This window comes from Eublepharis macularius, chromosome 6 (genome assembly GCF_028583425.1).
Source record: "Eublepharis macularius isolate TG4126 chromosome 6, MPM_Emac_v1.0, whole genome shotgun sequence".
NCBI lineage: Eukaryota > Metazoa > Chordata > Lepidosauria > Squamata > Eublepharidae > Eublepharis > Eublepharis macularius.
Genome location: NC_072795.1, coordinates 55181069 through 55208731, shown reverse-complemented (window position 1 = coordinate 55208731; position 27663 = coordinate 55181069). Strand labels below are relative to the sequence as shown.

At 43.2% G+C, this 27663-nt stretch overlaps 1 protein-coding gene across 2 annotated transcripts in view; it reads left to right on the top strand.

The window, feature by feature from the left end:
- SLCO2A1 (solute carrier organic anion transporter family member 2A1) overlaps window positions 1-27048 on the top strand; it is an 89565-nt gene extending 62517 nt beyond the window's left edge. For both annotated transcript variants that reach the window (XM_054983297.1, XM_054983296.1), the window contains exons 6-14: window positions 4125-4258; window positions 7641-7734; window positions 11006-11170; window positions 12280-12469; window positions 13748-13907; window positions 17098-17267; window positions 17725-17789; window positions 19776-19896; window positions 26136-27048. In XM_054983297.1, coding sequence (XP_054839272.1) covers window positions 4125-4258; window positions 7641-7734; window positions 11006-11170; window positions 12280-12469; window positions 13748-13907; window positions 17098-17267; window positions 17725-17789; window positions 19776-19896; window positions 26136-26256 — 1220 coding nt within the window. In that variant the 3' untranslated portion in view covers window positions 26257-27048. The remainder of the gene's footprint in view (window positions 1-4124; window positions 4259-7640; window positions 7735-11005; window positions 11171-12279; window positions 12470-13747; window positions 13908-17097; window positions 17268-17724; window positions 17790-19775; window positions 19897-26135) is intronic.
- The last annotated feature ends 615 nt before the right edge of the window (window positions 27049-27663 follow it).

Genomic DNA, 27663 nt, shown 5'->3' with positions numbered 1-27663 from the left:
CATTCTGAAGTACCTAGGGACTCTCAAGTGAACCTCATTTCATGTGTTCCTCCCTCCAACTTTCCATGCACTTGCTCACGCAGTCACACTTCAATTTTCTCCATGTGAATAATTCACATGTTCTATATCAGTTCCTCCTCAACTGCTAAAAGTATCCCAGTTTCCCCCACATCCATTCATTGAAATGCAGATTTTGACACTTTCTCACACCTTATAAAAATGCAAATTGGCAGGTCAAAGAATCCTACAGTACTTGTTCTCTCAGCGAAAACAGAGCTGAATTGGCACTTTGCCCTCCAGAGTCACTTGCAGATCCAGTCGCACAAAGGGAGCTCCTGTGAAAGTGGCATTCATGTGCGCTGAGCAAGAACAGTATGCACGTAAATTGAGGACTACACATACAGTCCTGCACTTGAGCATCCCTAGGTACTCAGTAACCTATAAAGAGATCCTTAGATTGTATTTCAGTGCTGAAGAATTCTGCATTTCTTGGGAGCAACCTAGGTTTATAGGTTTATCAGCTGAGAGATACTGAAAATAAAAGTGCTGCGATCAAGTGAAAACAAAACCCTGTTTTGATAGGCAACTGTGGTCGCCTCTTGATGATGTCACCCAGTCTGGACAGTCTCATCCAGGGAAGCTGTACCATGGTCTTGGTGGGGCGTGGGCTCTTTTTGCATGCCCACTTCATAATCCTGGAAGGCAGGAAATCTGGGCAAAGCAGCAAGAGGCTGGAGACTGCTGTTTATTCCTTCCCCCTCATAACAATGAGGCAGACACTTTCCATGCTAACCCTAGAGAAGTCAGAACTTCTTTTGAGCAAGGCCTCCTGCCTGGAGGATGTCCGTTCTAGAAGTTGAATTACTTTCTGTCTCTTGTCTAGAGTCCCTGGAGACTCAAAAGTCAGCCTCATTAAAACAGTTGCTCCACTAACTTCAGTGACACAGCTTGTGCTTGATTCTCGGCCAGCAAGCCTCTGTCCAGCCTGGGAACAATGGGATGGGAGATTGTTTCCAGGAATAGGGCAGATAATGTTTCCAACTACCCCACCTGCATTTATCACTAGTTAATTGGTTTCAAAAGCATCAGGAATCAAAAAGGAAAGATAGTGGGTTTCTGATTGTAAAAAAATTGTAAGATGCATCGGTTCCTTCCTAAGGCCTTAGTCTCCAAGAAACTCATCAACGTGGTGATGTGAGCTTTCCCCTGTGGCTGCCTCTCCAAATGTTCATTTTAATGTCTCTGCTCACAGTGTTCTCTCAACGCATTTAGCCACTGGGGGGTGCTTGCTCACTGCCATGCCCCCTACCCTCATTGCTGCCACTCTATCCACCTCTGCCTGGGAGCTAATCCTCCTTGCCCTCTACCCACACACATGCACCCAGCCCTCTTTAAAAAGTGCAGCAGGCCATGCATGTGTAACTTCTCCAAGTATGTGTTCTATGGGGCTTAGGAAGCAAACTGCCAGACAATTTTAAGTTAAGAAAAACAATTTAAAAACCTTTTAATAATTAATACAACTATTTTTTCTTTAACTAAACTCGTAAGTACAACCATATAGAAACTTTAAACCAACAATATCTTTGAAAAGGTAAACAGTTCAATTTGTCTGATTCCACCAAGTGATAGAGTTCTTTTTCAAAATTCTTCTACTTTGAAGCAACTGGAGCCCAAGATTTTGTCCTCTTCTTGGGGAATTACAGCCCTGATTCAAGGTGATAAGAGCATATATTAATTATTATTAAGCTCCCAAGCAACCAGCTTCTTCCTCAGCTGGCTCTAGCTACGGCTGTAGCTACTGACTCCGCCCTACCAGGCTAAACCAATTACCTCATAAGAGTTACACATGCCCTATAGAACTTTCCAGAAGTCTCACAAGAGTTGAGTAATCCCTGGCAACCCTGCTGATTACTATGGTTGCTTAGACAGCTAAAATGATGCCTTAGTGAGAAGGAAGGGGTCTCATGAGACTTCTGGAAGCCCTACAGATCATGCATGGCTTGGTGCACTGTTTTTAAAGAAGGACAAGAGAGTGAGGAAGTAGGGGGGATTACCTGTTCCATGGAGGCAGGGGCAATAGAGAAAGTGGTGGCAGGCAAAGTAGAAGAAGTAGGGGAGAGGACAGGAAGGCAGGATATGAGGTTGCTGCTCCTACCACCTGAGGCAATTGCTTCAGGGTTTTTTAGAATCAAAATTTTGTAACCAATCAAATTTTGTTCCATGATTAGTAATTGAGAGCAAGTGAGGGCAATTCAAAGTGGGCTAATAAAGGCCAGTAAATGAACAGGTCTGGATTTTTGCACTTTAAAAAAAATTCACTTTTTTTCTTTTAGAGATTCTTGAACTGTGCCTGCAATCAGAGAATTGGTTCTTAGAAACTCAGTTTTGATTTTATCAACTTCTTTAAAAAATGAGAATGGCAAGAACAACATTTTTGGCTCCTTATTTATGTCCTACACAGAATTGAGCTGAGAGGTACTGAGCTCTGCTAACATCCTCCCACCATGCTTTGAATGCTTCCCAGCACCAAGGGCGTGCCCTCTCCATGCCTCCCTGGCCATACAGCTGTTAAGTCTCTGGGTTAGGTGACTTCCCTTCATCAATAATAATAATAACAACAACAACAACAACATTCGATTTATATACCGCCCTTCAGGACAACTTAATGCCCATTCAGAGCTGTTTACAAAGTATGTCATTATTATCCCCACAACAAAACACCCTGTGAGGTGGGTGCCTCAAGTTGCTCACCACGTTTTCCGGCACAATTCATTTAAAGAAAATTCTGTTTATTCATTTAAAAACTTAAACAAAAAAACCTCATCAAAGACCCAAGTTCTTATTTATTTTCAAATAAACAACCCTAACTCTGGTGTGAATTGCTGCCAACAAGTGGACTACTGAAGCTTAGGGTGAGTTCACCTTGGCTCTGAACTTGGCCAGCGCTGCTGCTGGCTTCATTTCCCTCGCCCCACCATCCAAATTAGGACATTATTGGTCTACTCTAACTGGCAACTGCCTCCAGTGGTTTTATTATAGAACCTGCTCAGTCAACTCAGCCCTATGAAATACTTCTCTTATATATTTCCAAAGCATTTTTTTCTACGTGTGGTTGGAGGCTTTCTAGAATGCCAACTACTTTCTTAGTACAAAACAATCTTTGGGTGTTTAAAAAAAAATTATACTGTCATTATCCTTGCCTTGTCCTTTCATCCCCAGGCAGGATACAGAGCAAGAGAGAGCAAAAAAAAAAAAAGACCCAAGCAAAGGTAGTCCTTTAACAAAAGTCCGGTCTAAGTATCAGGGAAGTGAGAAGAAGAAGATAGTTTCTATCTAATTTCCAAAGAAATCAAGAAAGCTCAGGTTATTTTCTTCCTTGTGGTCTTGTCCATCATGTTTCTTGCCCAGTACTGTATGCTGGGAGTACTGGTAGGCTGGAAAATGACCTGCTTGGTTTCCAAGGTGGCTCTTCTGAATCAGTCCAGATGGCTGATACAGTATTCTCCTTGTTTTTAAGGTATTGCTCAGTATTCTGTGTATAATTCTGTATGCATGGTATTATGTTGAGCACCATATTAAACTTGATCATTATTTCATTCCAGAAAGAAAAAATAAAAATACCAGTCATACAAAATTATCTTAGAGAACCTGTCCAGCCTCCAGCAAATAAATACAGACACTCTTTTCAGCATTCTTACCGTAGCTATCAATCCTATAATTTCAGTATAAATCTTCCTTGTGCTAAATATGGCCGAATTAGCAGTATCTAGATATCCAGGTCTACAATAGCTTCCAGTAGGATTTGTCCTAGGTCTGGAGGCCGGTGCAATGAAGACAGTGCACAGCCCACCTGTGCTAGGGCTGGTAGGATATCCAGATTAGATTGGATTATGCCTTTTGTAAAGTGGATTGGCTGCCTAGGAAATGGACTCCTTCATGTGTGGAAATCTCTGTGGTCTGTTGCTTAACTGATAAGAAGCGAAGATATTGCATGGAGAATGTAGAGAGAACTGTGACACCAACCAAGAACATCCTCCCAATCTCAGTTGAAAAAAAATCAGAACTACCTCAAGACCAGAAAGTTGGTTCACTGGGCTTTATCTTTTCTTCCCTGTGTCTCCCAGAGACTATAAACTTGAATCCTGGAGACCAGCGTTGGATTGGAGCATGGTGGTTGGGACTCCTCATTGCTTCAGGTTGCTTGACGCTCACATCCATTCCCTATTTCTTCTTCCCTCGATATATGATCAAAGGGATGGTAAGTCTCTGGGGCTAATTTGGGGCTAAGCCTTTTGAACTCAGATGGATAGCAGTATGCCTTTTATGAAACAGCAGTCAAATGTAGTCACCAGAACTCCAGTTAGGATGCATATAAGACCTATTCTGTGTCAGCTGCACTGGCTCCCAGTTGAGTTCTGGGTCAAGTTCAAGGTTTTGGTGATGACATTTACAGCCCTTAGCAGACTTGGACCAGCATACCTGCAGAACCATCTCTCATCATATGTTCCGCCAGGCCTGTGGTTGTGACTGAGGCTTGGGCGAACTGTCCAACTGTCCACCCCACTGTGATTGACTTACAATCAGCCTATCCTACCCCATAACATCTCAAAAGACAGGGTATATGGTGAACACTGAGAGCCTTCTCAGGTAACCTGGTTTTAACTTGATAGTATGACTGTTTTTACTTTTATGTATTGTATTTTAAATTCTTTTATTGTTATTGTAGTGTTGTAACCAGCCCTGAGCCCGCTTGTGGGGAGGGTGGGTAAAAATTTAATTAATTAATTAATTAATTAATTAATTAATTAAAAATTAATTAATTAATTAATTAATTAAAAATTAATTAATTAAATTTAATTAATTAATCCTGACAGTGGAGAAGGTCCTTTGAAAAGCTTCACTTATTGCACAGCACAGTCTGTTTCACTCTCTTTTTGCCAGATGGAAAGTCAAGGAAATCAGTCCTGGATTAGAACTGTTTTGCCCAATATATTTGTCATCTTCTTATGCTGCATGCTGCCTGAGCTAGGAATCCCTCTGGTTATTTTTTATTTTCTAAATAGCAGCTTTCTAGTTCACTGAGCCTTGTCAACTACCATAATCTCTATGAAGGGAAAAGTCTTCCTGTGTTCCTAGGGGAGTAATGCTGCCTTATGCTTGGGCATGATAGTTTATACTGTAAAATAGATCTGGATTTCTGTTGGATAGTAACTCTGTTGGATGAAAGAAACACCTATCCTTTAACTCCATGGCTTGTCACAGGAAGTGGTGCCTTTGTGGCAATGATGAGAGTGATTCTCCAAGATTAGGTTTGTTTTGACAACAAACTTTGCCTTCTTGTTCTATAGGGACGTGTAGTTGGGGTCTGGGAACCGCCCCAAAAGCCAGGTTTATGCTGATCCGGCATAATCTGGGTTTGCTGTTCCCAGGATGAATCCCAGATCTAATCTTGGGGACCAAACTCTGCTGGACCGGATTATCCGGCCACAGCAGGCAGCAGCCACAGCAGCAAGCAAGAAGGCAGCAGTGGTGAGAGAGCAGGCAGCAGCATGAATGGAGCTGGAGCCAAGCTCTGCACTGCTGCAGAAGTGTGGCACGAGGCTGGCCGGGGGGGGGGAGGAGGCAGCAGGCAGAGTGGATTCCCATCCCATTCTGCCCCTCCACACCCTGCCTGAGCTCCAAAAGAACTCATCAAGCTGCCTTTTAAACTTGCTGCCATTTGGTTTAGTTTGTAAGGGAGTCAGTGTCAAACCATAGAATCCCAAGCAAAGCAGGGAGAGGGGAGGCAAACCGTGGAATTTAAAAGCCTTGGAAGTATTTCCTCCATAGGGAATTATGTCGGTTGGCTGAGGGCAGGTTGTTCAGGGGCCCATAAAACAGACCCCAGGATCCAGTCCTCCTGAAATCGGAGAAATCTTTAAGGGACAATCATGAATAGGTTCCTTGCAAATTTGGAGAATTTAGTTTTTAAAATGCACCCCCTCCCCAGACATTTTTCCCCATAGGGAATAATGGCCGTTTAAACCCAGATCTAAACTACTTGGATTTTTTGTATGAACCCCACATGAGCAACATGTGGGATGAAAGAAACATAATGCAGGTGCCGTTTGACAGCAGAAAATGCGGCTTATACTGTTGTGGGGAAATAATTGAATTAAATTAAATTAATTCATTAGATTTTGCCCACCCTCCCCACAAGCGGACTCGGGGCTGGTCACAACAGCATAATAATAATACAATTTGATAAAAAACACAATACATAATAAGACAAAAATATATAATCACAATACAAAAGTTAAAATCAAATTATCGAAGATATGGCTTCCAGTATTCACAGACAATACTCCCCAGCACTTCTAATATCATGGGGCGGGGCAGGCAGAGTACAAAGCATGGTAGCAGCAGGCGGACCAGAAAGCCACGGCAAGGATTCACCCAATCCTCAACCACAACCATAGGCCAACATCTCCATCTTGCAGGCCCAGTGAAACTGTAACAAGTCCCACAGGGCCCTAGTCTCGACAGAGAGAGAGAGAGAGTTCCCCCAGACCAGTGCCAGAGCCAAAAAGGCCCTGGCCCTGGTCGAGGCTAGGCGAATGTCCTTGCGGCCAGGGATCACCAGAAGATGTTTTATCGGCAGATTGAAGTGCCCTCCGGGGAACATATGGCACGAGGTGATCCTGTAGGTATGTTGGTCCCATTCCACTAAGGACTTTAAACATCATAACCAATACTTTAACTTGACCTGGGACTTGACTGGGAACCAGTGCAGCCGACACAGGACAGGTCATGTATATGTTCTAACCAGCATTCTGGTGAGCATGTGTACTGCTTTATTCTGGACTAGTTGTAACTTTCGGATCAGTCTCAAGGACAGCCCTGCATAGAGCGAGTTGTAGTAATCTAATCTGGAGATGATGGTTGCTTGGATCACTGTAGCTAGGTTGCAGGGCGCAAGGTAGGGATTAAGCTGCCTGATCTGGCGAAGATAGAAAAATGCAGGTCTAGCAACCTCCGTGACTATCAGCTTCTGTACTTACCCCTACACGTTCAGTGTAATTCTGATTCTGCTACAGTGAAATGGAAAACCTATACAAATGTTAATAAAATAACATACTCCTGTCCTTTGGAAAAAGGGCCCAAATAGACAGTGGTGGTATTAAAGGTGGTTCAGAATCAGATCATAAAATATTTTAATCATGGGGGGGGGGGGGCCTTGACACTTTGCTTTATCTTCCATTCCTGCTGGTACGGTTCTTACATAAGGTGGGGACACAGGCCACAGACTTGGTAGTAGCTAAGTCAAACAAAACTTGATTCAAAAAGACAGGCTGTCATTATACTTCTGGCAAGGTACATTTATCCAGATGTGCCATTTTTTATTTCTTGTCTCAGTCCTTTCAACCTGTTGGGAAAGAATACCCCCCCCCCAATGATATTACTGTGTGTACTGAATTGGGCAAAGAGAAGAGAAGCAGGTTGTGCCTTACCTGGGCCGGCCCTGGAATCTGCATCCCATCGCTTTTTTGCTCCGCATGCTGTAGTTTGTAGTGTAGTTCCCTGGGTTCTCTTTCGCCTGGGAAGTGTGAAGAGCTCATCATTGCTTGTCAGCCACACACAAAGCATTTTCTCTGCTCCAGTCCTCACCCTCACAGATCGAATCTGAAGCTGACATATTGAAGAAGATTGAGAAAGCAAAGGCCGAGGAAGGAACCCTGCTGGAATTTATTAAAAGTAAGAGATTCTTACTCTAACATCTGAGTAAAGGGTCATGCTACAAACATTTTCTTCTGTATAGAGACACGTAAGAAAGAATTCTGTTGAATTAGCTAAGGGTCAGACTGCAAGTTACCATTTTAAAATATATTCAATACAATAAAAGATGTACAGTTTGGTGTAGTGGTTAAGAGCGCGGGACTCTAATCTGGAGAGCCGGGTTTGATTCCCCACTCCTCCACTTGAAGCCAGCTGGGTGACCTTGGGCTAGTCACGGCTCTCTGGAGCTCTCTCAGCCTCACCCACCTCACAGGGTGTTTTGTTGTGGGGATAATAATGGCATACTTTGTAAACCGCTCTGAGTGGGCATTAAGTTGTCCTGAAGGGCGGTATATAAATCGAATGTTGTTGTTGTTGTTATACATAATAATAACAATAACAAATAAAACAATAACATAACAATAGTAAGACTATGTGAAATTAAAGATTTCTGTTTCTCACAGTTTCCATTCTCTGCACAGTCATCAATCGTAATTAGTCTAATCTGGAAGCATCTCTGTTTGGCTGGTAGATCGTTAGATTCACCAAAGTGTAGGTGTCGTATTTTCAACATCCAATCATGAATTTCTGGCTTATTTTTTCTTCCAATTCCTAGCAAAGACCAATTTAGTTGTGGTAATCATATATAAATGGAGCCCCGTGGCACAGAGTGGTAAGCAGCAGTACTGCAGCCCAAGCTCTGCTCACGACCAGAGTTCGATCCTGGCGGATGCCAGGTTCAGGTAGCCGGCTCAAGGCTGACTCAGCCTTCCATCCTTCCGAGGTCAGTAAAATGAGTACCCAGTTTCCTGGGGGTAAAGTATAGATGACTGAGGAAGGCAATGGCAAACCACCCCGTAAAAAGTCTGCCAAGAAAAGTCCTGATGCGACATCCTCCCATGGGTCAGTAATGACTCGGTGCTTGCACTGGGGACTACCATTACCATTAATCATATATAAAACTATTGCTTTAAGATATTTTTAGGCATATCAACTACAAAATTTAACACTAAGATATCTGGCTTATAGGGAATTTCTCTCCAACCCTATTTATATTTATTTATCTGTTGCCTATTTGCATACCACCACATATCCACTCATGTGCCTTCGCTTCCTCACAAAACCAGCACTATTTATTTCCCGTTCCTTAGATCTTTGTTAGTCTAAAAGGGATTAAATGCCATTAAGAGATCATTTTCATCAGATATTCCCTATAAGAAAGGAGAATTGTAAAAGCGGTTCCATATGTAAATCTATATCTCCACTTTCTGTCAGCTGTTCACTACTAATATCCTTTTGCCATCTTACAAGACAACTATTATCAAGATTAAGTAATAGATTCAATAAAATTCTATATAAGTTTCAGAAAAGGTGTTCTTCACCCATAATTAACGTTTTCTCAAATTTTGGTATTGGTTATAACACAAAACCTTTCCACAACCTATCACATAGATAACTTTTGTTTACCTGATATTCCAAAACCATAATATTAGAGTTACTACAGTGTTTAACAACTTGCCAAAATTTTCATCCTGACACTCCAAAAATTGTGACCTGTACCTTAAGGTAGATCTTTCCAAAAACAAATGAACCATGTGATTGATTAGGAAAAAAATCTAAAAGCAAAAGAAGAAGAATACCTTTTGTTAGAATCAATCAAAACATCACAAGTAAGATGGGGCCATAGCTGTTTTGCATGCAGAAGGTCCCAGGTTCAATCCCACCAAGTAAAAGTATTAGGTTGTAGGTGATAAGGAAAGATCTCTGTCAGAGACTTGGAGAAATGCTGCCAGGCAGAGTAGGCAATACCAACCTGGATAGGTTATAGATTTGTTACAAGTCAGCTTCATGTGTTCATGATGAATTCCACAGAATTCTTCACCAGGCTGGATGTACAGTACGAATCCAAAGCGGTGGAGTGGGGGTGAAAAATATTTCAAACCTTGCTGGCTGCAGTTGTCACTGTAACTAAGTACATGGGTGTCCATTCGCTGCCTCAAGTAACACTCAGCATGCCTCCACAAGCAGTAAAGCAGTGTTTGTAGCGGCAAACCAGAAGTTGCAACCAGTGCATGGTCAGACATGTGTATAAGTGACTGACTATTGGCCACTGGCCTGTGCAGGATTTCCAGGCACCTTTACTGTAGCTAATATTTGCTAAGTGACTGTGTGAACAGACCTTAAGTTTCTAAACTAACCATGCCTCAGAGCCCCAGCATAGCCATGGCTTTTCACAACTTTGAAGATCATTCTGGAATTCATAGAACAATAGAGTTGGAAGGGACCCCCAAGGATCTGGTCTAACCCCCTGCACAATACAGGAATTCACAGCTGTGCCCCCAGCCCCCTGCCTCACCTTGCCCTGCTGTATGCCAACAGGAAGGCAAAAAAGTTACAGGATCCCAGGCCAATTTGGCCTGGAGGAAAATTCCTCCCTGACCCTAAAGTAGCAGTCAGCGTTACCCTGGACATAAGAGAAACGCCCATGAGAGCCAAGCACCAGCTCATCCCTTCATGCCCTCCCTCTCCTGATCTGCCTACATTCATATTAAGTCATAGAATCATCATTGTTCTAAGGTTACCATCTAGCCTATTCTTACATACCTCCAAGGATGAAGAGCCCATCACCTCCTGAGGAAGCCTGTTCCACTGAGGAACCGCTCTGTTAGGAAGTGCATCCTAAAGTTTAGTTGAAAACTCTTTTACTTTAATTTTAATCTGTTGTTTCTGGTCCAACTCTCTGGGGCAATATTTTTAATGGCAACCAGAGATTCTCGAGACAGGATCTTAGTTCTGGAGACAGGAGTTACCAGATGCTCCGTTTCCGTCATGCCGTCCCTGCTGTAATCTCCATCATGCTTCACTGTAATCTTTCCAGTTTTTGAGATATTTTGGCTTGCTATTTTAAAGAGGTTTTTCATTTTTGTTTTGATTTTCCACATGTTATAACTAAGTAACCCTTCCCTAGGTATTTAACAGAAGGTAGGATAAAAACTTCAATCAATTCAGCAAAGTTTCAGTAACCCTTGAGATCTGTCCCAGGTTCATACTTTTTCACAATCTAGTTCAAGAGGAGAATTCCAGCCCTTCCTGTGGGGCTTTCTAATGGAACCAACATCCTTTCTTGAATCCTGCAGAAAATCAGCAAAGAGGATTTTTTAAAATTTAAAGAATGTTTTTGTTTGTATATGTTGCTCTGTCTTTCTCTGTCTCTAACCTTTTTGCCTCATTCGCCTCTCTTTGGTTTCAGAGTTCCCTCGAGGTTTCCTCTCACTGCTTCTCAATCCGCTCTTCATATTGCTGGTTATAGCTCAGTGCAGCTTCTCCTCGGTCATCGCTGGCCTCTCTACCTTCCTCAACAAATACCTGGAGAAACAGTTTGGGGCCAGCCCCTCATATGCAAACTTTCTCATTGGTGAGAGCACTTCAGTGATCCTAGGCTAGCAGAGCCTGGCTTAACTGCACCACAAACGTTTTCCCTGCAAGAAGCTGTGGACAGGGCATGCCTATACCCCTGAGGGTGGTGGGTTCAGTTTGCCTTGGTATTGTATCAGATGGTAGCCAGTGGTCTGTGCCACTCTGACTGGGGATCTGATGAGTGTGGGATGGGGCATAGAGAGGTCAAAACTAGACAGCTGTCTCATGGGCTTCATCAGTCTTGTGTCCCATAGGTAAAGGGGAATGCATGCCCCTTAATCACAATAGACCTTGAGCTCTGAAAAATTATATGGGTGTTTTAGTGGTTAGTGTCAACTAAGATTTGGGAGGCCCAGGTTGGGATCCATACTCTGCCGTGGAGGCTTGCTGGGTGACCTTGGGCCAGTCACACAGACTCAATTTAACCTACCTCACAGGGTTGTTGTGAGGATAAAATTGGAGGAAAGGGGAATGCTGTAGCTGCTTTGGATGCCCATTGGGGAGAAAGGTGGCTATAAATGAAATAAAAATAATCTTTAAAAATATGTGGTTTGAAACTTCTACTGCCCTTGAAGTTAAAAAAAAATCAATTGACAAAGTTGCTGTGATCGCATTTACAGCACTGTAATGTTGTCAGAGGTGGTGTGAGCAAAAGCCGGGCACTTCGGCCCTTCCTGGTAGAGATTCAATCAAAAGTGCTTCCTTTTTCTTCCCTAAGGGTTTTCTTTTTAAAGCCTGTGCTGGGGGAAGCAACTACCTTCTTCGTCACATACGAAGTGAATCTTTGCCTCTGGAGATTGTCCATAGTTTCCCACTTAGGTAGACATGCCGATTTGCACATCTGTGGACTTACTGCACTTGGCTGACGATCCTTAGGATTCATGCCACTTCCTTCCCACAACATATGATTTGGAACAGCCTCCAAGGCAGTTCCCAGGGCCCCAAGTTATGGACCCTGCATTGTATACAAATACATAGTGAAGGTTACCCTTCCCTGGGTAGCAGGCTGCATGGTTCCCTCCATGTTTGCTTGCAAGGCTGGCTTCCTTCTCTTACTCAGAGAAGTTTTGCTCACCACCAGCTCAGTGCCTCTTTCCATCCTTGCAGGAATTGTGAACCTGCCTGCAGCTGCTCTTGGAATGCTCTTTGGGGGTATCCTCATGAAGCATTTTGGATTCTCCCTGAAAACCATCCCACGGTTCTCCATCATAGTGCTTCTGATCTCCACGCTTAGCTGCCTTCCTCTCTTCTTTATGGGCTGTTCCACAAAGATGGTGGCTGGAATTTATCCACCCAGGTAATGTGTTCTACCTTTAGCAAACATAGTGGAAAAATAGAGCTTAGGGTTGCTCTCAAATCTGATGTGGAGATTCCCCTCCAAATCTGCCTATCAACATTCCAGTCCAAATAATTTCTCCCTTTTTTTCTTGTCCTCCCCCTTCCCCCCCCCCACAACATGCCCTCCCTCTGTGTCTCTCTGCCCTGCCCTTTTTGAGATCTTCTTTTTGTAACATGTATTTAGGAAGAAAAGTGGACTCATTCTGTACACAGTGTTTGCTTTCTAATACTACACAGAGAAAATATATCCATGTGGTTTTCCTGCCAATTGTGGTGCTGTCTCACTGTGAGCACTGGAATGTCCTGAGAAAATCATCCTTGCCTGTTCCAGTGATGCTTTCTCAGTTGCGATCCACAGTACTGAACAAGAATTAGTATGACAGCAGTCTCAGTATGACATGACTAGTACTCTGATAGTGAAATCCATTAGCTACAACATTCTGTGCTGATGGCAGTTTCTCCAAAAGAGTGGATATTGTAGACATGCTAATATCTATTTTAAAAAAGCCTCCAGGTTACTATTAATTAGGGGAGTGAGAAGCATGAAGATAACATCCTTAGCGTGGCTTCTGTGATCTCCCATTCAGGGATGTAAGCACATAGCCCAGGATCTCATTCATTTACAAATTTTGTTTTTAATGAAAAAGAGACCAGCCAAACCCGCAAACATTTCCCCAGTTATTTCAGTGAGGCTTAAAATCAGGTTTCCAGGTTTAACTCCTGATAGTTCCTACTGAAAAAAATCTCTGCAGGGAAAAGGGCTTCCACTGTTGTAAATCAAGACAGACAGCATTGGCTTAGCTAGGTCTTTGCTCTTGCAAGCAGAGCACTATCTTACCATTGTAAGAAATTATCTTAGCCTCGGGTTGCAATTTGCACCTAGAATGCTCTCAGTTTTAATTAAGGATTTCTTTTCTTCTTTTTCTTTCTCGCGCTTTGGGTGTTCGGTGGTTTCCAGAGAAGAGCTCAGATAGATTACTCCAGGTATTAGATGGCTGGTTTCCCATCCAAGTTGTTTGCATATGTATGCGAGTAATAATTGTGACCAAGTTCACTGAAAACCTCAGAGATACCTGCAGGAGGGCAGTAGGCGGGCGGCCAGGCTTGTGAGTGGCAACAACCCAACAACAGCAGAGACTGGGAAACAGAGGTTAATCACCCCGTGCGTTCAAGAGAATATCTGTCACCCATTCTGCTTAATTTCATTTTATTTTGTCTGGGTTTTTTTTTCTGGCAGAACATCAAGTTCCTCAGTGCAGGATCAATGCAACAAACAATGCTTGTGTTCTGAGTCTATCTTCCACCCTGTTTGTGGAGCGAATGGTGTGGAATACATCTCTCCCTGCCATGCAGGTTGTACTGCCTTTGTCACTAATTCGTCTACAGCCATGGTTATGGTACGTAGTCCTAATGGGATATTCAGGGGCTAGTGAAAGGATATTGAAGTTTTAATGGCTATTGGTTTAATTTCATGAGCTTAAAGCAAAATGGGCTTGAGGAATGATTCTGGGAGCAAGGGTATTTTGCTTGTGGAGGGGTTGGGAGAACAGCCAAGTGGATAGCCACTCAAGAGCCAGTGTGATGTAGTAGAGGTTCGAATTAGGTTCTGGGAGATCCAAATTTGAATTCCCAGTTTTCCATGGAAGCTCACTGGAGGACCTTCAACCTGCCACAAATACTCAGCCTAACCTTCCTCATGAAGGTGTTGTGAGGATAAAAAATGGAGGAGAGGAGGACAATGTAAGCAGTTTTGGGTGCCCCCCTGGGGAGAAAAATGGGGCATTAAATATATAAATAGAAATAGAGTTTGACTCAGCTTTAGATGACATCTGCTGTGGACTTGCTTGGTGATTGACAGGCTCTATTGAAGCATCAGTTGTTTTCTGGGAATAATCAATGACTGTGAGAGAGGGCCCCAGCTTTGTAAGAGAGCATGTGCTTCACACACAAAGTGTCCCAAACAATTCATGGCTTCTCGTGCTTTAAAAATGAAATATCTCAGGAAAGAACTCTGAATGGCAACAGCTTGGTAAGTTGTGAGGTTGTAATGATGGAGTGGATGAACCCCAGGGGCCCAGCTGACCGCGAAGGCAGTTTCACGAGGTCTGTCATAAAGGAAGGCCTCTCTTGGTTCCCGTTGTCTCTCAGAGGAAATGTAAGGTGGTGGTTTAGGTTTGCATCCAACAGATCTGAAAGCCTCTTTTCTGATGTCCCACATGATCCTTAAGATAAGTTTAACAGGCCTTCTCTTAAGACAGTGGTTGCAAACTGGATTGTCAGGAGGCAGGTAGTCCCACAGTCCAGTAGTTATTCAAACAGAGCTTCCAGAAAGGCAAAACTTCAGGCAGGCCTCAGCAGAACTTCCAGTGAGGTGAGGCATGGCAATCTAGAAATAGAGGTATGCTGCTTGCTTTGTTGCTCAGGGAGACAAACCTGAGGCAGCAGATCTATAAAAGGTTGGCAGGGCAGGGGCTGTTATCCTCTCTGGTTATCTAATCCCACTGGGCTGATGAGCTGCGGGACGCTGTGAGTGAACTTCCAGCCGTTGTCAGGGTGCTGCTGCACAGCATTAAGGATCAGACTGGCCCTTTCCTCTGCTTATGATGCAGCAGAAAGTTAAGTTCTGGAGCTCTGCTGCCAGATGCCTTCTTTCCAGCCTGTCCATGCCTTACACCCTCATTAATATTCTCTGTGTTAAGAACTGGAATGAGCAATTTTTTTGGAAACCCTATTAAAACGATAAGTGGTGTTTTTTAATGACTGAGATTAAGCTGGGTGGGTACTGGCATTTAGGCTGCGTGCAGACGTACCTTGAAATCAGTGCTTGCCCCCTCCCCCTTGCAACCCATTTGACAGATGTGTTTATTGTGCTAATCAACCAATCAAATGCTGATTTGGTAATCTGCCTTGCCCTTCCTCTTCTGCTTCAGGCAGGCTCTCAGCCTATTTTGAAGGCTTTAAAAGGCACAGCATGAACATTCAATCATTTCCAAGTTTGTTCACCCACTTGTTTGGGACAAAGACCAGGTTTTTAAAAGCGAAATAACATTCTATAAAGCTAGAGGGGAAATGGCCTAGTGAAATCACAGAGGTCAACCCAGTCAGCACTCCCGCCAATGTCTGTGCTTTTCCAGCAAGCTCGCTAGTTCTCTCTCACTTTTTATCTTGCCCTTCCTTCAAGGAGCTCAGGGTAGCTTACATGGCCTCTTTTTTCTTCCCCTCCCCATCTTTATCTTTGTAATAGCCCCATCATAAATTCCCTTTCTATTTATTTTACATCTTTGCCTGTATTTAAATTATTGTCACTTTCCCCAAACTTTTGTGATGAGAATAGTAAGAGTCCAGTAGCACCTTCCAAGATCAACCAACTTATTTGTAGCATAAGCTTTCAAGAACCACGGCTCTCTTCATCAGACACATGGAAGGTATGAAGAAACTGGCCAGAGATATATAAGTGGTGAAGGGAGAGGAGGGGGGAGTAGATGCAAATCAGTTGCAGAAGTCATGAAAGAGGTGGAGTGCACAATCCAGGCTGGGTGTGACCCCTCCCCTCTATAGCTGAATCTGAGTGGAATGCCTGAAGGCAGTTACTTCTGGTAATGGGAATTTAAATTTACATATGAATTCCAATTCAACAGCTTCCCATTGGATTCAGTTATTGAAATGTTTTTGTTGAACTATGGTGACCTTTAAGTTCTTGATGGAATGTCCTGGTAGATTGAAGTGTTCTCCTACTGGTTTCTGGATATTGCCATTTTTAATTGGAATTCATATGTCAATTTGACTCAGTCAGACTTGGATTGAGTAGAGACCATGAATGGTTATCTCATTACCAGAAGTAACTGCCTTCAGGCGTTCCATTCCGATTCAGCTATGGAGGGGAGGGGTCACACCCAGCCTGGATTGTGCACTCCACCTCTTTCATGACTTTTTATAACTGATTTACATTTACATGACCCTCACTCCCTGCACCCTCTCCCTCCTCACCTCATAGCTCTGGCCAATTTCTTCATACCCTCCATGCATCTGATGAAGAGAGCTGTGGTTCTCAAAAGCTTATGCTACAAATAAGTTGGTTAGTCTTAAAGGTGCTACTGGACTCTACGATTTTGCAACTACAAATTAGCATGGCTAACTCCTTTGGTTTTGTGATGAGCTGAGCCTCAATTTTAAAATAGATTTGCAAGTGCTGCCTATCAATGAAGTTGTGCTACTGTACTGGGACTCCACACATTCCATTTCCTTCCTTCCTTCTGCTAATCTAGTCGGCGGCCTTTGGCAGTCACAGGATGTCTCTTTCTTGCCCAGGGAAGAGTAAGGACCTCTTAGAGCCGCTCTGCAGAAGATGTCTTACACGTGGATGCTCAAGTGAAAGATCTTACACTTGCTCTCCCTTTGTGGATACACATGCACTGCTAGGGAGACAGAGAACACTTGAATATAAGATCACACAGGAAATAAGTCACTTGAGCTTCCCCATGTAAGATTTCTTGTGTAGAGAGGCGCTTGGGGACATGGAGGTTTCTGCAAAACCATGACTGATTTCCCTGCGATGAGTTTGACTTTCTGTTCTGCCTCTCCAACCAGATGTACACAAACTGCTCCTGTATCCACACAGTGAGTGGACAGACCTCGGCGAACACAGAATCCTGCCCAATCAGCTGTGCCCATTTGCTGCTTCCTGTTATATTCCTGATCTCATTTGCGGCATTGATTGCCTGCCTGTGTTCAAACCCTCTCTACATGATGGTGTTACGGTAAGTGGCAGAAGAGTTCCAGGCCAGCTGACATGGCCCAACAAAAGAACTAACTTCCACAAAGCTCTTCTGCAATAATACTCTTCCTGTTTAGAAGATCTGTCAGCTATCTATTCCATGTTTTCCAGACTTTCTCACTACAAAATGTGACAAGCTTTTTTTGAAAAGAGAAAATAAAATCATGTGCACTGGCAACATGGAAAATATTTAATAAAATCCAAAATATGTTTTAACTCTTCTAAAAGTAAAGAGTGGGGCACCAGGTGGCTTGCCTTAGAAGAGCCTGCCATCACTCACATAGGTCCATTTTTGTCTGTGTTATGTGAGATAGACACCAGCTTCATAAGCCTGCTTTTTTGTATAGCAAACCCCCAAAGGTAATCATGGTGGTTGGTTTTTTGCTGGAGCAATAATTCACTTTTGGGTATCTGATGTGCTTTTTAAAAATCCTGTACAGAGTGGTGAACTATGAAGAAAAGTCCTTTGCCATTGGTATCCAGTTCCTGTTGATGAGATTGCTGGGTAAGTGCCTGCCTGACCTCAATATCCTTTTTCTTCTAGCTACAGTGGCAACTCAAAAATGTGTAGTTCACATAGTGTGCTTAGACATAACTCCAGAGGAAGGCAAAAATGTAAATTGTGTGTTGGGGGTGAAGGTAGAGCTATAAAAGCTTACACTTAGCTATAGCTCTCTGCTTCCCAGTTCATTTCTGTGTACTCTCTTTGCCAGTGTTAAATGACAGTCGACAGGTGCCCTTGCTCCATAATTACATTTTGTGGTTGTCTAGAGTGATGCTTGTTCAGGGGTGGTGCGAAAGTAACTTCTTTCCCCCTCCTTGACTACTCTGTAATGTGTCCAGGCCAAGACAAACATGAAGTCAAAATTGAAACAAAAGGAACACAAGTGCCTAGTGCATCCACTAGGAGGAAGCTAAGGGACTAGGGGGGGGACTATGGAACTGATATGGGAGGGCACAGCCCTCCCCCAGAAGACTCAGCATGGGGCTAGATTGCTAAGGGACACACAAAAGGGTAATCTGCTGGCCTCAGGGCAGCCTGAGATGCTTTGGGGATGACACTGAACTTTGTTGATGCTTTTTTTCAGAAAGCTGGCAAACCTTTTCAGTGCCCACAAGGTGCTCTTCTCTTGGTAGAGGTTAGGCAGACATAGGGCTGTTCCTTTCTACTTGACGATGTTTCAGATTGTCAGAAATGTCCTATTTTTCCCATAACAGGCCCTTGTCTCCTAAAGAAACAAATTTGATTTCAGCGTTCATGTATCTTGCTGCCTTTAATTACTTAAAATTAAAATATGCATGATTCTGCAGCCTGGAATTATGTTTTAAGTGAACTACAGATGCCTTAGTTAAACTAATTGCCATATCTAAATATAAATGTTTCCCCATTAGCTGAGAAAGCAGACCTGGGACTTTTTATTTTAGGGAAAATATGACAAAGGGGAAACATGATAGAGGTTTATAAAATGAGGCATTCATGCATGCAGTGCAGGAAGTGGATAGAAGGACCCGTTTCTTTCAGAGTGGACTAACTTGGGTCTATTGAATAATAATGGTGGGCAGTAGATGCAGAACATAATTAACTTGCGGAGTTTTGTGTCACAAAATGCAATACTGGCAGCTAGCTTTGACTTCAAAAGAGGGTTCATGTAGGAGAGGTCCAATTATTTTATAGCTTTCAGCCGTGATCGTTAAATAAAATGTCTATGTTTTGAGACTGTATACCTCTGATTCCCAGTTGCTAAGGGACGAATGTATGGGAGTGCTATTGCCCTCATGCCCTGGTTGAGAGTTTCCCAGAATTATCTGGCTGGCCACTGTGGGAAACAGGATACTGGATTCAATGGTCCTTTGGTCTGATCCAGAGGTACCCTTTTTGTGCTATTGTGATGTCTTGCAGTTTTGTGACTGGTGCATCCAATACTTCATAGGGTGATTGTTGTGGGGATGATAATAACATACTTTGTAAACCTCTCTGAGTGGGCATTATGTTGTCCTGAAGGGCAGCATATAAATTGAATATTGTTATTGCATGTCCAGAATCCAGAGTTTTGCCCCAGCTCACGTTTAAGCTCTTACTCTCCCCACCCACCCCTACCCCCCGCCCTAGGGATGAAAATGGTGAAAGGAAGTTCTGCATCAGTATAGTATAATGGCTAGAATGATGGATTAGAATCTGGGCAACCCAGGTTCGATTTGCCTCTCTGCCGTTGAAACTTGCTGATTGACCTTGGGCCAGTCACACACTCAGCCTAACCTACATCACAGTGTTGCTGTGAGGGGGTGGGGAAAGTGGCAGAGAGGAGAATGGTATATGCTGCTTTGGGTCCCCATTGGAGAGAAAGACAGGGTATAAATAATGTAAAATAAAATAAACCAGACCGCAACGTCTTTTGGGTAACCAGAACTCAAGTGTAACGTGGGCTGTATATAACCAGCAGCATCTAATCTCTGAACTCTCATCTTTTTTTCCCCCTCTGACCTTCTGAAGCTTGGTTGCCAGCTCCTGCCCTCTTTGGCTTACTCATTGACTCTTCGTGCATCTGGTGGAGAAAACAGAGTGGCAAGATTGGATCCTGCGCTTACTATGATAACAACTTCTTGCGCAGCAGGTATTCAGCAGGGTCTCTAGTTTTGTGTGTTAGTTAGGTTGCAGCTTTCTCATGTGAGGTATATATCTGTCAACTAGCTCAGGCTCTGTCACAAAAATCATTATTTATTTATCATATTTGGACCTTGTTTCTCCTCCAAGAAGCACAGAGTTCTATTAATCCCATTTTATCTGCACAATAACCCTGCAAAGTAAATAAAGCGCAGAGGCAGTGACTTGCCCCAGTGCCTTCTGGGAGAGTTGTACAGAAGCAGCCTTGAAGCAAGTCAAAGTCCTCCTTCCTTCCTTCCCACCAGTGGAAAACAAGAGCAATATAATCAGTGCTGGGGTGGGGTGGGGTAATACTCTGCTTGTCACGTGGCTTTACTGAGGTCATCTGTTGATGCCATTATCTGTGAAGGGTTGCTCTTTGTTAGACATGGCTGATTGCTGGCTGGACCTACATTTTCCTCCCCACCTCCGCCCAGTGTTCAGATTCCTGCTCTATTCAGCCCACGTATGGAAGTGCATCATAGGCTTCATGCTGAACCTTAAGGCTGTGAGAAAAACCTGATACTAAGAATTATTGTATTATTATTCCATGGAATGTTTTGTGGGAGATCCAGTTATCCAGGCCCCTGAGGCCATGTGCGCAAATGCTCTTTGGCATCCTCTGGCTGCTGCTTTGCCATTTGTTGATGAAAGCCTTCTGGAAGGCCTTCCAAGTGACTCAGATCTAGGACCAGATTAGAGCCCTAGGAATTTCACCTGAGCCACACCCAAGGAAGCCTTGCAGTCATTCTAGGAAGTTGCTTTGGATCTCTGTGTCAAGGCCTAAGCTTCTGCAGCAGACCTTCTATCCTTGCTCTCACCCAGAGAAATGCTGCCAAGCCTTTTGTGAGGCAAAGGTGGGTGATTGCCTTACCAAGTCACTCCTAGCTGAATGGGTGAACTGCCTTCCCTGAACAGTATAGTATTTGAGGGAATATGAAAGGTCTGCCTTGGCTGTACTTTCCTAGAGGGAAGAGAACAGTTAGGGTGCTGGGAGGCCTTTCCTCTGGATCTAGGAACTCTAGGATTAACCACTGGAGGTCTCCAGACGACTTGCTTTCATAACAGAAGAGCTCTGTTTTGACACGCCTGCCTGCGTAAAAACAAAAAAGCCCAAACTTTCTGAATGCAGCGAAGAGAGAGTGCAGCGAGGGCATGGCTGTCTGGGCGATCAAGTGCAGCCATCCCCTGTTGCTGACTTGTATGCCAGGTATCAGCCCCTTAGCCTACCCCTGCTTGGCTGGCTAACTGGAAGTGCTGAAAAAAGTACCTTGATGCAATCATCACATGCTAGCCTAACACCACTATCTACTTTTTCTCCCAAGCAGGCTTTAGATGACTTTGGTGTTTCTTCTCCTGAGTGCTTTCCTACCAGGCAAGGGCTGTTAAAGGCTCCAGGTGACAGCAGTGGCCTTGAGCTCCTCAATCTGCAGGTCACAAGGAAAGCTCAGGCTTCCCACTCAAAGGGGCCATTAGCTCCAAGAAGGCAAGAGAATGGGGAGAGGGAGAGGAAGGATCCACCTAACCTTGTATGACAGAAGTGCAGAGTTGTTTTCAGGGCTAGGAGCTCTTCCACTCTTGGTAGTTCTGCTCAGTCCCATAACTCCTCTGCTCAGGGCTAGGAGCTCTTCCACTTTTGGTAGTTCTGCTCAGTCCCATAGCTCCTCTGGGGGCAGAAACTACCATAGACATCAGTCTTCCTCCACACATGGATCTTGTGAGAGCAACTGCTTCTGTAGCACCTCCCCATCTTGTAGATGCAGTCATTCCAGTGCCAGGAGACAGCTTCACAGAATTCTCTGGCAGAAGCGGGAACCTGAACCCTTCAAGCTTTTCTACAACAGGAATCCACAATGCTATGTCCATTCCTTTGTCAGGACTGCTTGCAAAGCGATCACACAATGAGAGCCATGCAAGCTGATTAAAAAGTAAATAAAGCTTTATCCAAGAACTAACATACTTGATATTAAAGAGAAGAGAGAATCCTAGCTACCTTGCTAAGCTGAGAAAGAGTTCAGTTCTGTTTCTGAGAAAGAGATTGCCCTGAGATTAACAATCTGGAGACAAACAAAGAATGACACTTAGCCGACAACAAGGCGTTGACCTCATATTCTTACCTAACTAGCCCTTGCTGCCCTCTGCTGGATGGACTTCTCTTTTTTTATTCAAATTGCTTTCTCCAACAAGGGCAAGAGACAAATCCCCACTTTCTTATGGCTAGAATCTCAGACACACACCTGCAGTATTGTCTGTCCTTAAGGGTGAGAAAAATACAGGCCAGATATTTCTCTACTTCCAGCTCACAGGAACTTCTTCCACAGTCCAAAGTGCCCCAGAACCTCTTCCCAAGAGAGATTTGTAGCCTCCACAGACTCAAGGGGAGGATGGAGGGTTCTGAGGATTAAAAGGAAAGGGATAAGCAAGTCCTAAGCTACCATTTCCCCTCTGGAATGTTTTCCCCAACTCTTGGTCAAAGCCATGGAAATCCTCTGGTCTAGTTAAAGACATGAAGAATACCCAAGTGCTTCCAAATCCTGATGGGATCACCACCACCTTACCTGTGGCACCTCCTTCCCCTCCTTCGTTCCCTTTCCAGCCTCTTTTAATGAATTTATTTGCAAGGCATGGCAAAAATCAAGTCTAGCCATTATTTCTGTGACAAGGTGTTCTGGATGGCTCTGGTCAGGTCTGATTCAGATATAGGTGTGCACTTGAGAAGTCCTGAGTGTCTAGCTAGCCTTCCTGTATCAAATCATTTAACTCCTGGAAAGAGGTGCACCACAGATAATGTTCTAGGTTCCTTACCAGGTATTCTATACAAGTAATACAATTAAAGAATCTCTCCTATTCTAAGCCTTTATTATTACAACATAATTATTTAATATTCTTAATGCCATTCTCAATGCCATCAACAGAAAATCATACCACCCATTATAATTGCTACATAGATCATTAAAGGAGAGTGATTACATCAGTCCAAAAAGTATCTTACCCAAAGATACGAACGTCGCAGGTAAGGAGCCCCTTCGAAGAGGAAGCTTCTGATCAAATCAGTTTGTCACATTTACAGGATTTCAGAACCATCTCCTTACAATAGCTGTCTGTCCTGCTTGAAAGGAACTCACGTTCTTGGCTAACCTACTGTCTTACAATTTCGAACACCAACAAGGTTATTCATAGTTGAAACATCTTCTTAAAATACATAAAAATAGTTAATTCTTGCTACCTCTTATCTTAACCAAGGCTATGTAAAATTAATGATTACAAGTTTCTCATAAATATGAATATCTTTTTGCCCTCAACCAATAAAACATCTATCCTTGAATAATATCACCAGTTTCTACGAAGCCAGACATTCCTGCCATTCTCAGACACTCTCTGCATCTGGGCCTTAGCACATACAAGTACTATATGCAGTGATATGAGTTAGACAGCTCTTCTAATCGACACAAGGCCATGCAACTGTGTTACGCCATTGTTTCATGCTCCTCTCCAAGATTGTTCTCTTCTAGGCCTTTGTGGCATGTCTAGTTATGGGGCCAAATGTGGAAAGGAGAGTATCACGGTAAAAGCAGCTTACCCAACAGGGGAAAACAAACAAACCGTGATCAACTAACTGAAGAATTTTTAAATAGTCACTTAAGAAATATATTCCAAATATCATTTAGTGGTGTTACAATCTCTCAGGGGTCTCATAAACTATACATACATTAAGCTTGGATACATACGAAAGGCAAAGCATCTCACAAGAAGTATAATGGCAAATGCAAAGTGCCAAGTGCAAGAATTCATATGCCAATGGCAAAGAACAAAGTGCCAATTGCTAAACTCAATAATTTTATAAAGTGCTAATGCCTGAAATTGACAAACTCGTCTGACATGTAACCAAGTAACGCAAATTGTAATTATTGGAGGTACAGATGAATAAATATAATAAAGTCCAATGTTCTGTATAATGATCCAAATCCAAAAGTATGGAGTAAGCACTGAGGGGTAACTGCGACGGGAGGCCAGCAGAGTAAGCCTGTTTCAAGCTTCTCAGCAGTTACTTTAACACAAAGATCAAATACAAGTGCAAGCAGACATTTCACATTTACTTCTCCATTAACAGCAATCGTCCTCCATTTTGAGCGTGTATAGCACTGAAAGTGAATTTATACATTACCTTCTTGTAATCCTTATAGCAACTCCTGAAAAATAGTAGTATTAGTATTGGTATTCTCATCTCCCCCCACCATTATTGCAGGTAGGAGGCAAAAAGTGAGCCGCTTGCCCAGTGCCAACCAGTGAGTTCGTGACAGAGAGAAGATTAAGATTTGTTTCTTAGCCATTAAGTTACCACATCTTTCTATATGACTGCAAGTTGATGCCTTAGAGCTTTATTGGTAGCATTGATCTTAGGCTGCTTTCACATGGCTCGACAAGATCTTGGCTAGAGAACCAAGGAGAACTTCAGGAGGTTCTCCTTGACTTCTTCTGTCCTCATTCATTTCCTTGCATACTCTTTGCTAGAAATCAGATTCATGGCTTCCACCATGGTTGGCAAATGCAATCTATGACTGTGCAAGTGGGGTGTAGACCCCAGTGAGAAAACTAATCTAGATAAGCTAGCCTTTTGAACTTTCTTTGTCACAAAGAAAAAGGAAAATAAGCCTGGCAAACTGTCTCATACTTTTCATCTCATCATTCAAGAGCATATCCAGGTAGTACAAAGCCACATGGCAACAACAATAGCTGAGCCCCAAGCCTGCACTCTCCTCAAAGCCCAATCCTGTGTGACTGCCACCACACACGCACATGAACACAGACCACCAGCACTGAATTGGCTCCAGATCTAGTCTCCATGAGCTACACCATGGAATGGTCGGAATACCAAAGAACAGATCCCTGCCCCCTGCCAGCCCTCTTACTGAATAGTCCTTTCAAACACCGACAGAACTTCTCTGTACATCAGGACACAGAGTTGGGGACCCTGCCTGTTGAGAAAGAACTGTGTATCGTTCATCAAGACAAATGTTTCCTAGGCCAAACCCTTTTCTCATTCTAAAAAATAATTCTGCTTTCCAAAGGGCTCAAAAACTCATCCTCCCATCATTGTCTTATGGCCCATTGCGCTACAGAAAACAAATGCCATTCTCACCCCATTTCTGCAGAGCCCTAAAGAATATATTGACAGGACCAGGCCTAAGACAATAGAAATCTTCCATCATTTCTTTCAAGCATTGTTTCATGTGGCTTCCTCGGGATGCTTTGCTGGCTCTTGCCCACTTTAATGGATTACTACAAAATGTCTGGGTATATCCTGTGATTAGCATTGAAACCTTCACAGTGCTCTGAGAGAGAGAACAGCCTTGATGGAGGTGGTCCTTGCTGGATTCTTTCACCAGTTACTCTGACACTTTTGTCTCAGTAGAAGGGAGCACTTAGTGGATGAGTTGTTCAAAGGCTTTTGGCCAGACAGGTCAAACGCCTTTGACAGGTTGATACTGGGGGAGGCAGAGTCACCTTCTCAAGGATGAACTGATCTTTAACATTACCACATTAACAGCCTTCCTCCCGTCCAACACAGAAAAGGAAATTCAAAACTTACCTGTGAATTTGTTCTTTTCACAGGAAAATAGACAATTAGACCCTGCCTTAACTGTTGCTGTCCCCAAATCTAATCTAGGTTAAAGTGGCCTTCTCTTTGATCCTGTCTCTTAATCAGCAGCCCTTTTCTACTAAGACCCATTTAGTAGGGGATTCTGATTTCTTATTAACATTTTTCCGTAATTGGGTCATCTGTTGTCGCAATTGATTGTTGGTGGCAACAGCGGAACAGAAACTTCCTTCATTTTCAGTATTTGGGGCACAAGGGAAGAGACTCCCTCCTCCTCCTCCTCCTCCAGTGGATATTGGAAGCCCACCTTCCTGGACCCAGAGAAGGAGCCTTTCCTCGTACTAAGTGTCGTCTTCTTCTTGCGTAGAATAGAAATTCACAGACAAGTCTGGCATGTCCTGAGTCACAGAGCCGGTGGGCAGTGTGCTTGAACTTCCTTGCTGGCTTCCACCATACTGCTTTCCCATAATCCAGTCTAGAGATTGTTCTAGATCATATTGCCATTCCTTTTGTGTCTCTGAGGACTTTTTCTTTCTGGATATTTTTTGAAAGCACATGGGTCAAGGTTTATTCAATGGAGTTTCACACTTCTTTTTTTCTTCTCTCAACAGGTACATAGGTCTCCAGGTGGGTTACAAACTCATTGGTGTTCTGTTGTTGACCTTAATCAGCTGGAAGATGACCAAGAACAAAGAATATAATGTTCAAGGCAAATCCTCGGGTCTAGTATAGCCCTGTACTACAAAAGAAGACCTCTCTTGAGCATCATTTATGCCCTGAGCTCAGTTTTATACCTTGCCTGTATTTACTCAACAGCCTTTGTGGCCTTTTTACATTAAGGGAACAACTTCATATTCACAGTTGAACTTTAAATTCTTGCATATAGGCTCCTGTTGTGTGCAGCCCAAAGAAATGAACACACCGATGCCAGTAAGTGGAGCATAAACTGAACTCCCAGTAACCAAGACCTAGCCCAGAGGATAGTAAGCATTAAAGAACTGATGCAGCCTGCTAGTCTCTCTGGGAGGTCTCAGTGAAAATGTCCATGGACCTAGGACAGGGACACCCAGCATGGGCCACTGTGGGGTTGTGCTTATATCCTACAGTCAACATGACATGCCCAGGAGTGGACATTTCTTTTGATTTTCTAAGCAGATGGGTCAGACAGTTGGAAGAAAGCCAACACAGGCTCTTGGAAAACATAAGAAGGATTAAAAAGGCAGGTGAAAACTGTTACAGCTAAGAGAACATAGCTTAGAAGTTCTTTGATGAGGAAGAAGCAGTTCTGTAATGAGTGTGTTGTGCCAAGATTGCTTTGGAGGTATGTGGAGTGGGGGGATGGCTTGTTGGGGCAGCCCCCGTTTGATTCCATCTCCTCCAGTTTCATAACCACCTTCCTTTCTTTTCTCCTCCTCTTTCCCCACTTCTCCATTACACAGGTCAGGGTGAATATAAACTTCACTCACCGTTTAAAGTTATTGTTATGAAATATTGAATTTTTAAATAAAAGCAACTTTTTTCCAATTTGTTCGTGCATTTTTATTGATCTCCCTGAAGGAAGCAGTCTGCCAATATTCTCCTGGCCTCCAGGCTTTCCCCTTGCTATAGTGATACCATGTCTGATCTCAGGGTGCTTAAAATGGACTGTTTTGTTCCAAAGTGTAAACAGTGCTTCATATATGTGGGCCGGAATGTATCCCAGATTCATATTGTGTCAAAGAAGTCGAAAATATATTGTTTTTCATTGTTTTGTTTTGTTTAAAAAGCAAAACAGAAAATTGAATCTAGTGTTCCCTTGGGGCTTTTAGCCTGAAGCTGAAACAACCTTTTAAAAGAACGTGTTTGATGATGTGTGGTTATATTGAAATTTGGTGGTTGTTGCCAAAGTGCCTGTAGGTGGCAGTGTTGCCTTTTTAAAAAGATGATTAATCTGGGTAGGTCTATAAACTCAGGTGAGAGTTATCGAATAGAAGGCATTGCAGCAAAGAGATGTTATTAAATACTTTAGCTGAAATGCAAACTTTCTCTCCATATTTAACATTGATACACTCCCATTGACTGCTTAAGAACAATCTTAAGCAGGTCTATTTGGAATCCTTCCCAAATCTATACACTGGAGATGGCACTGAAGAACGATGC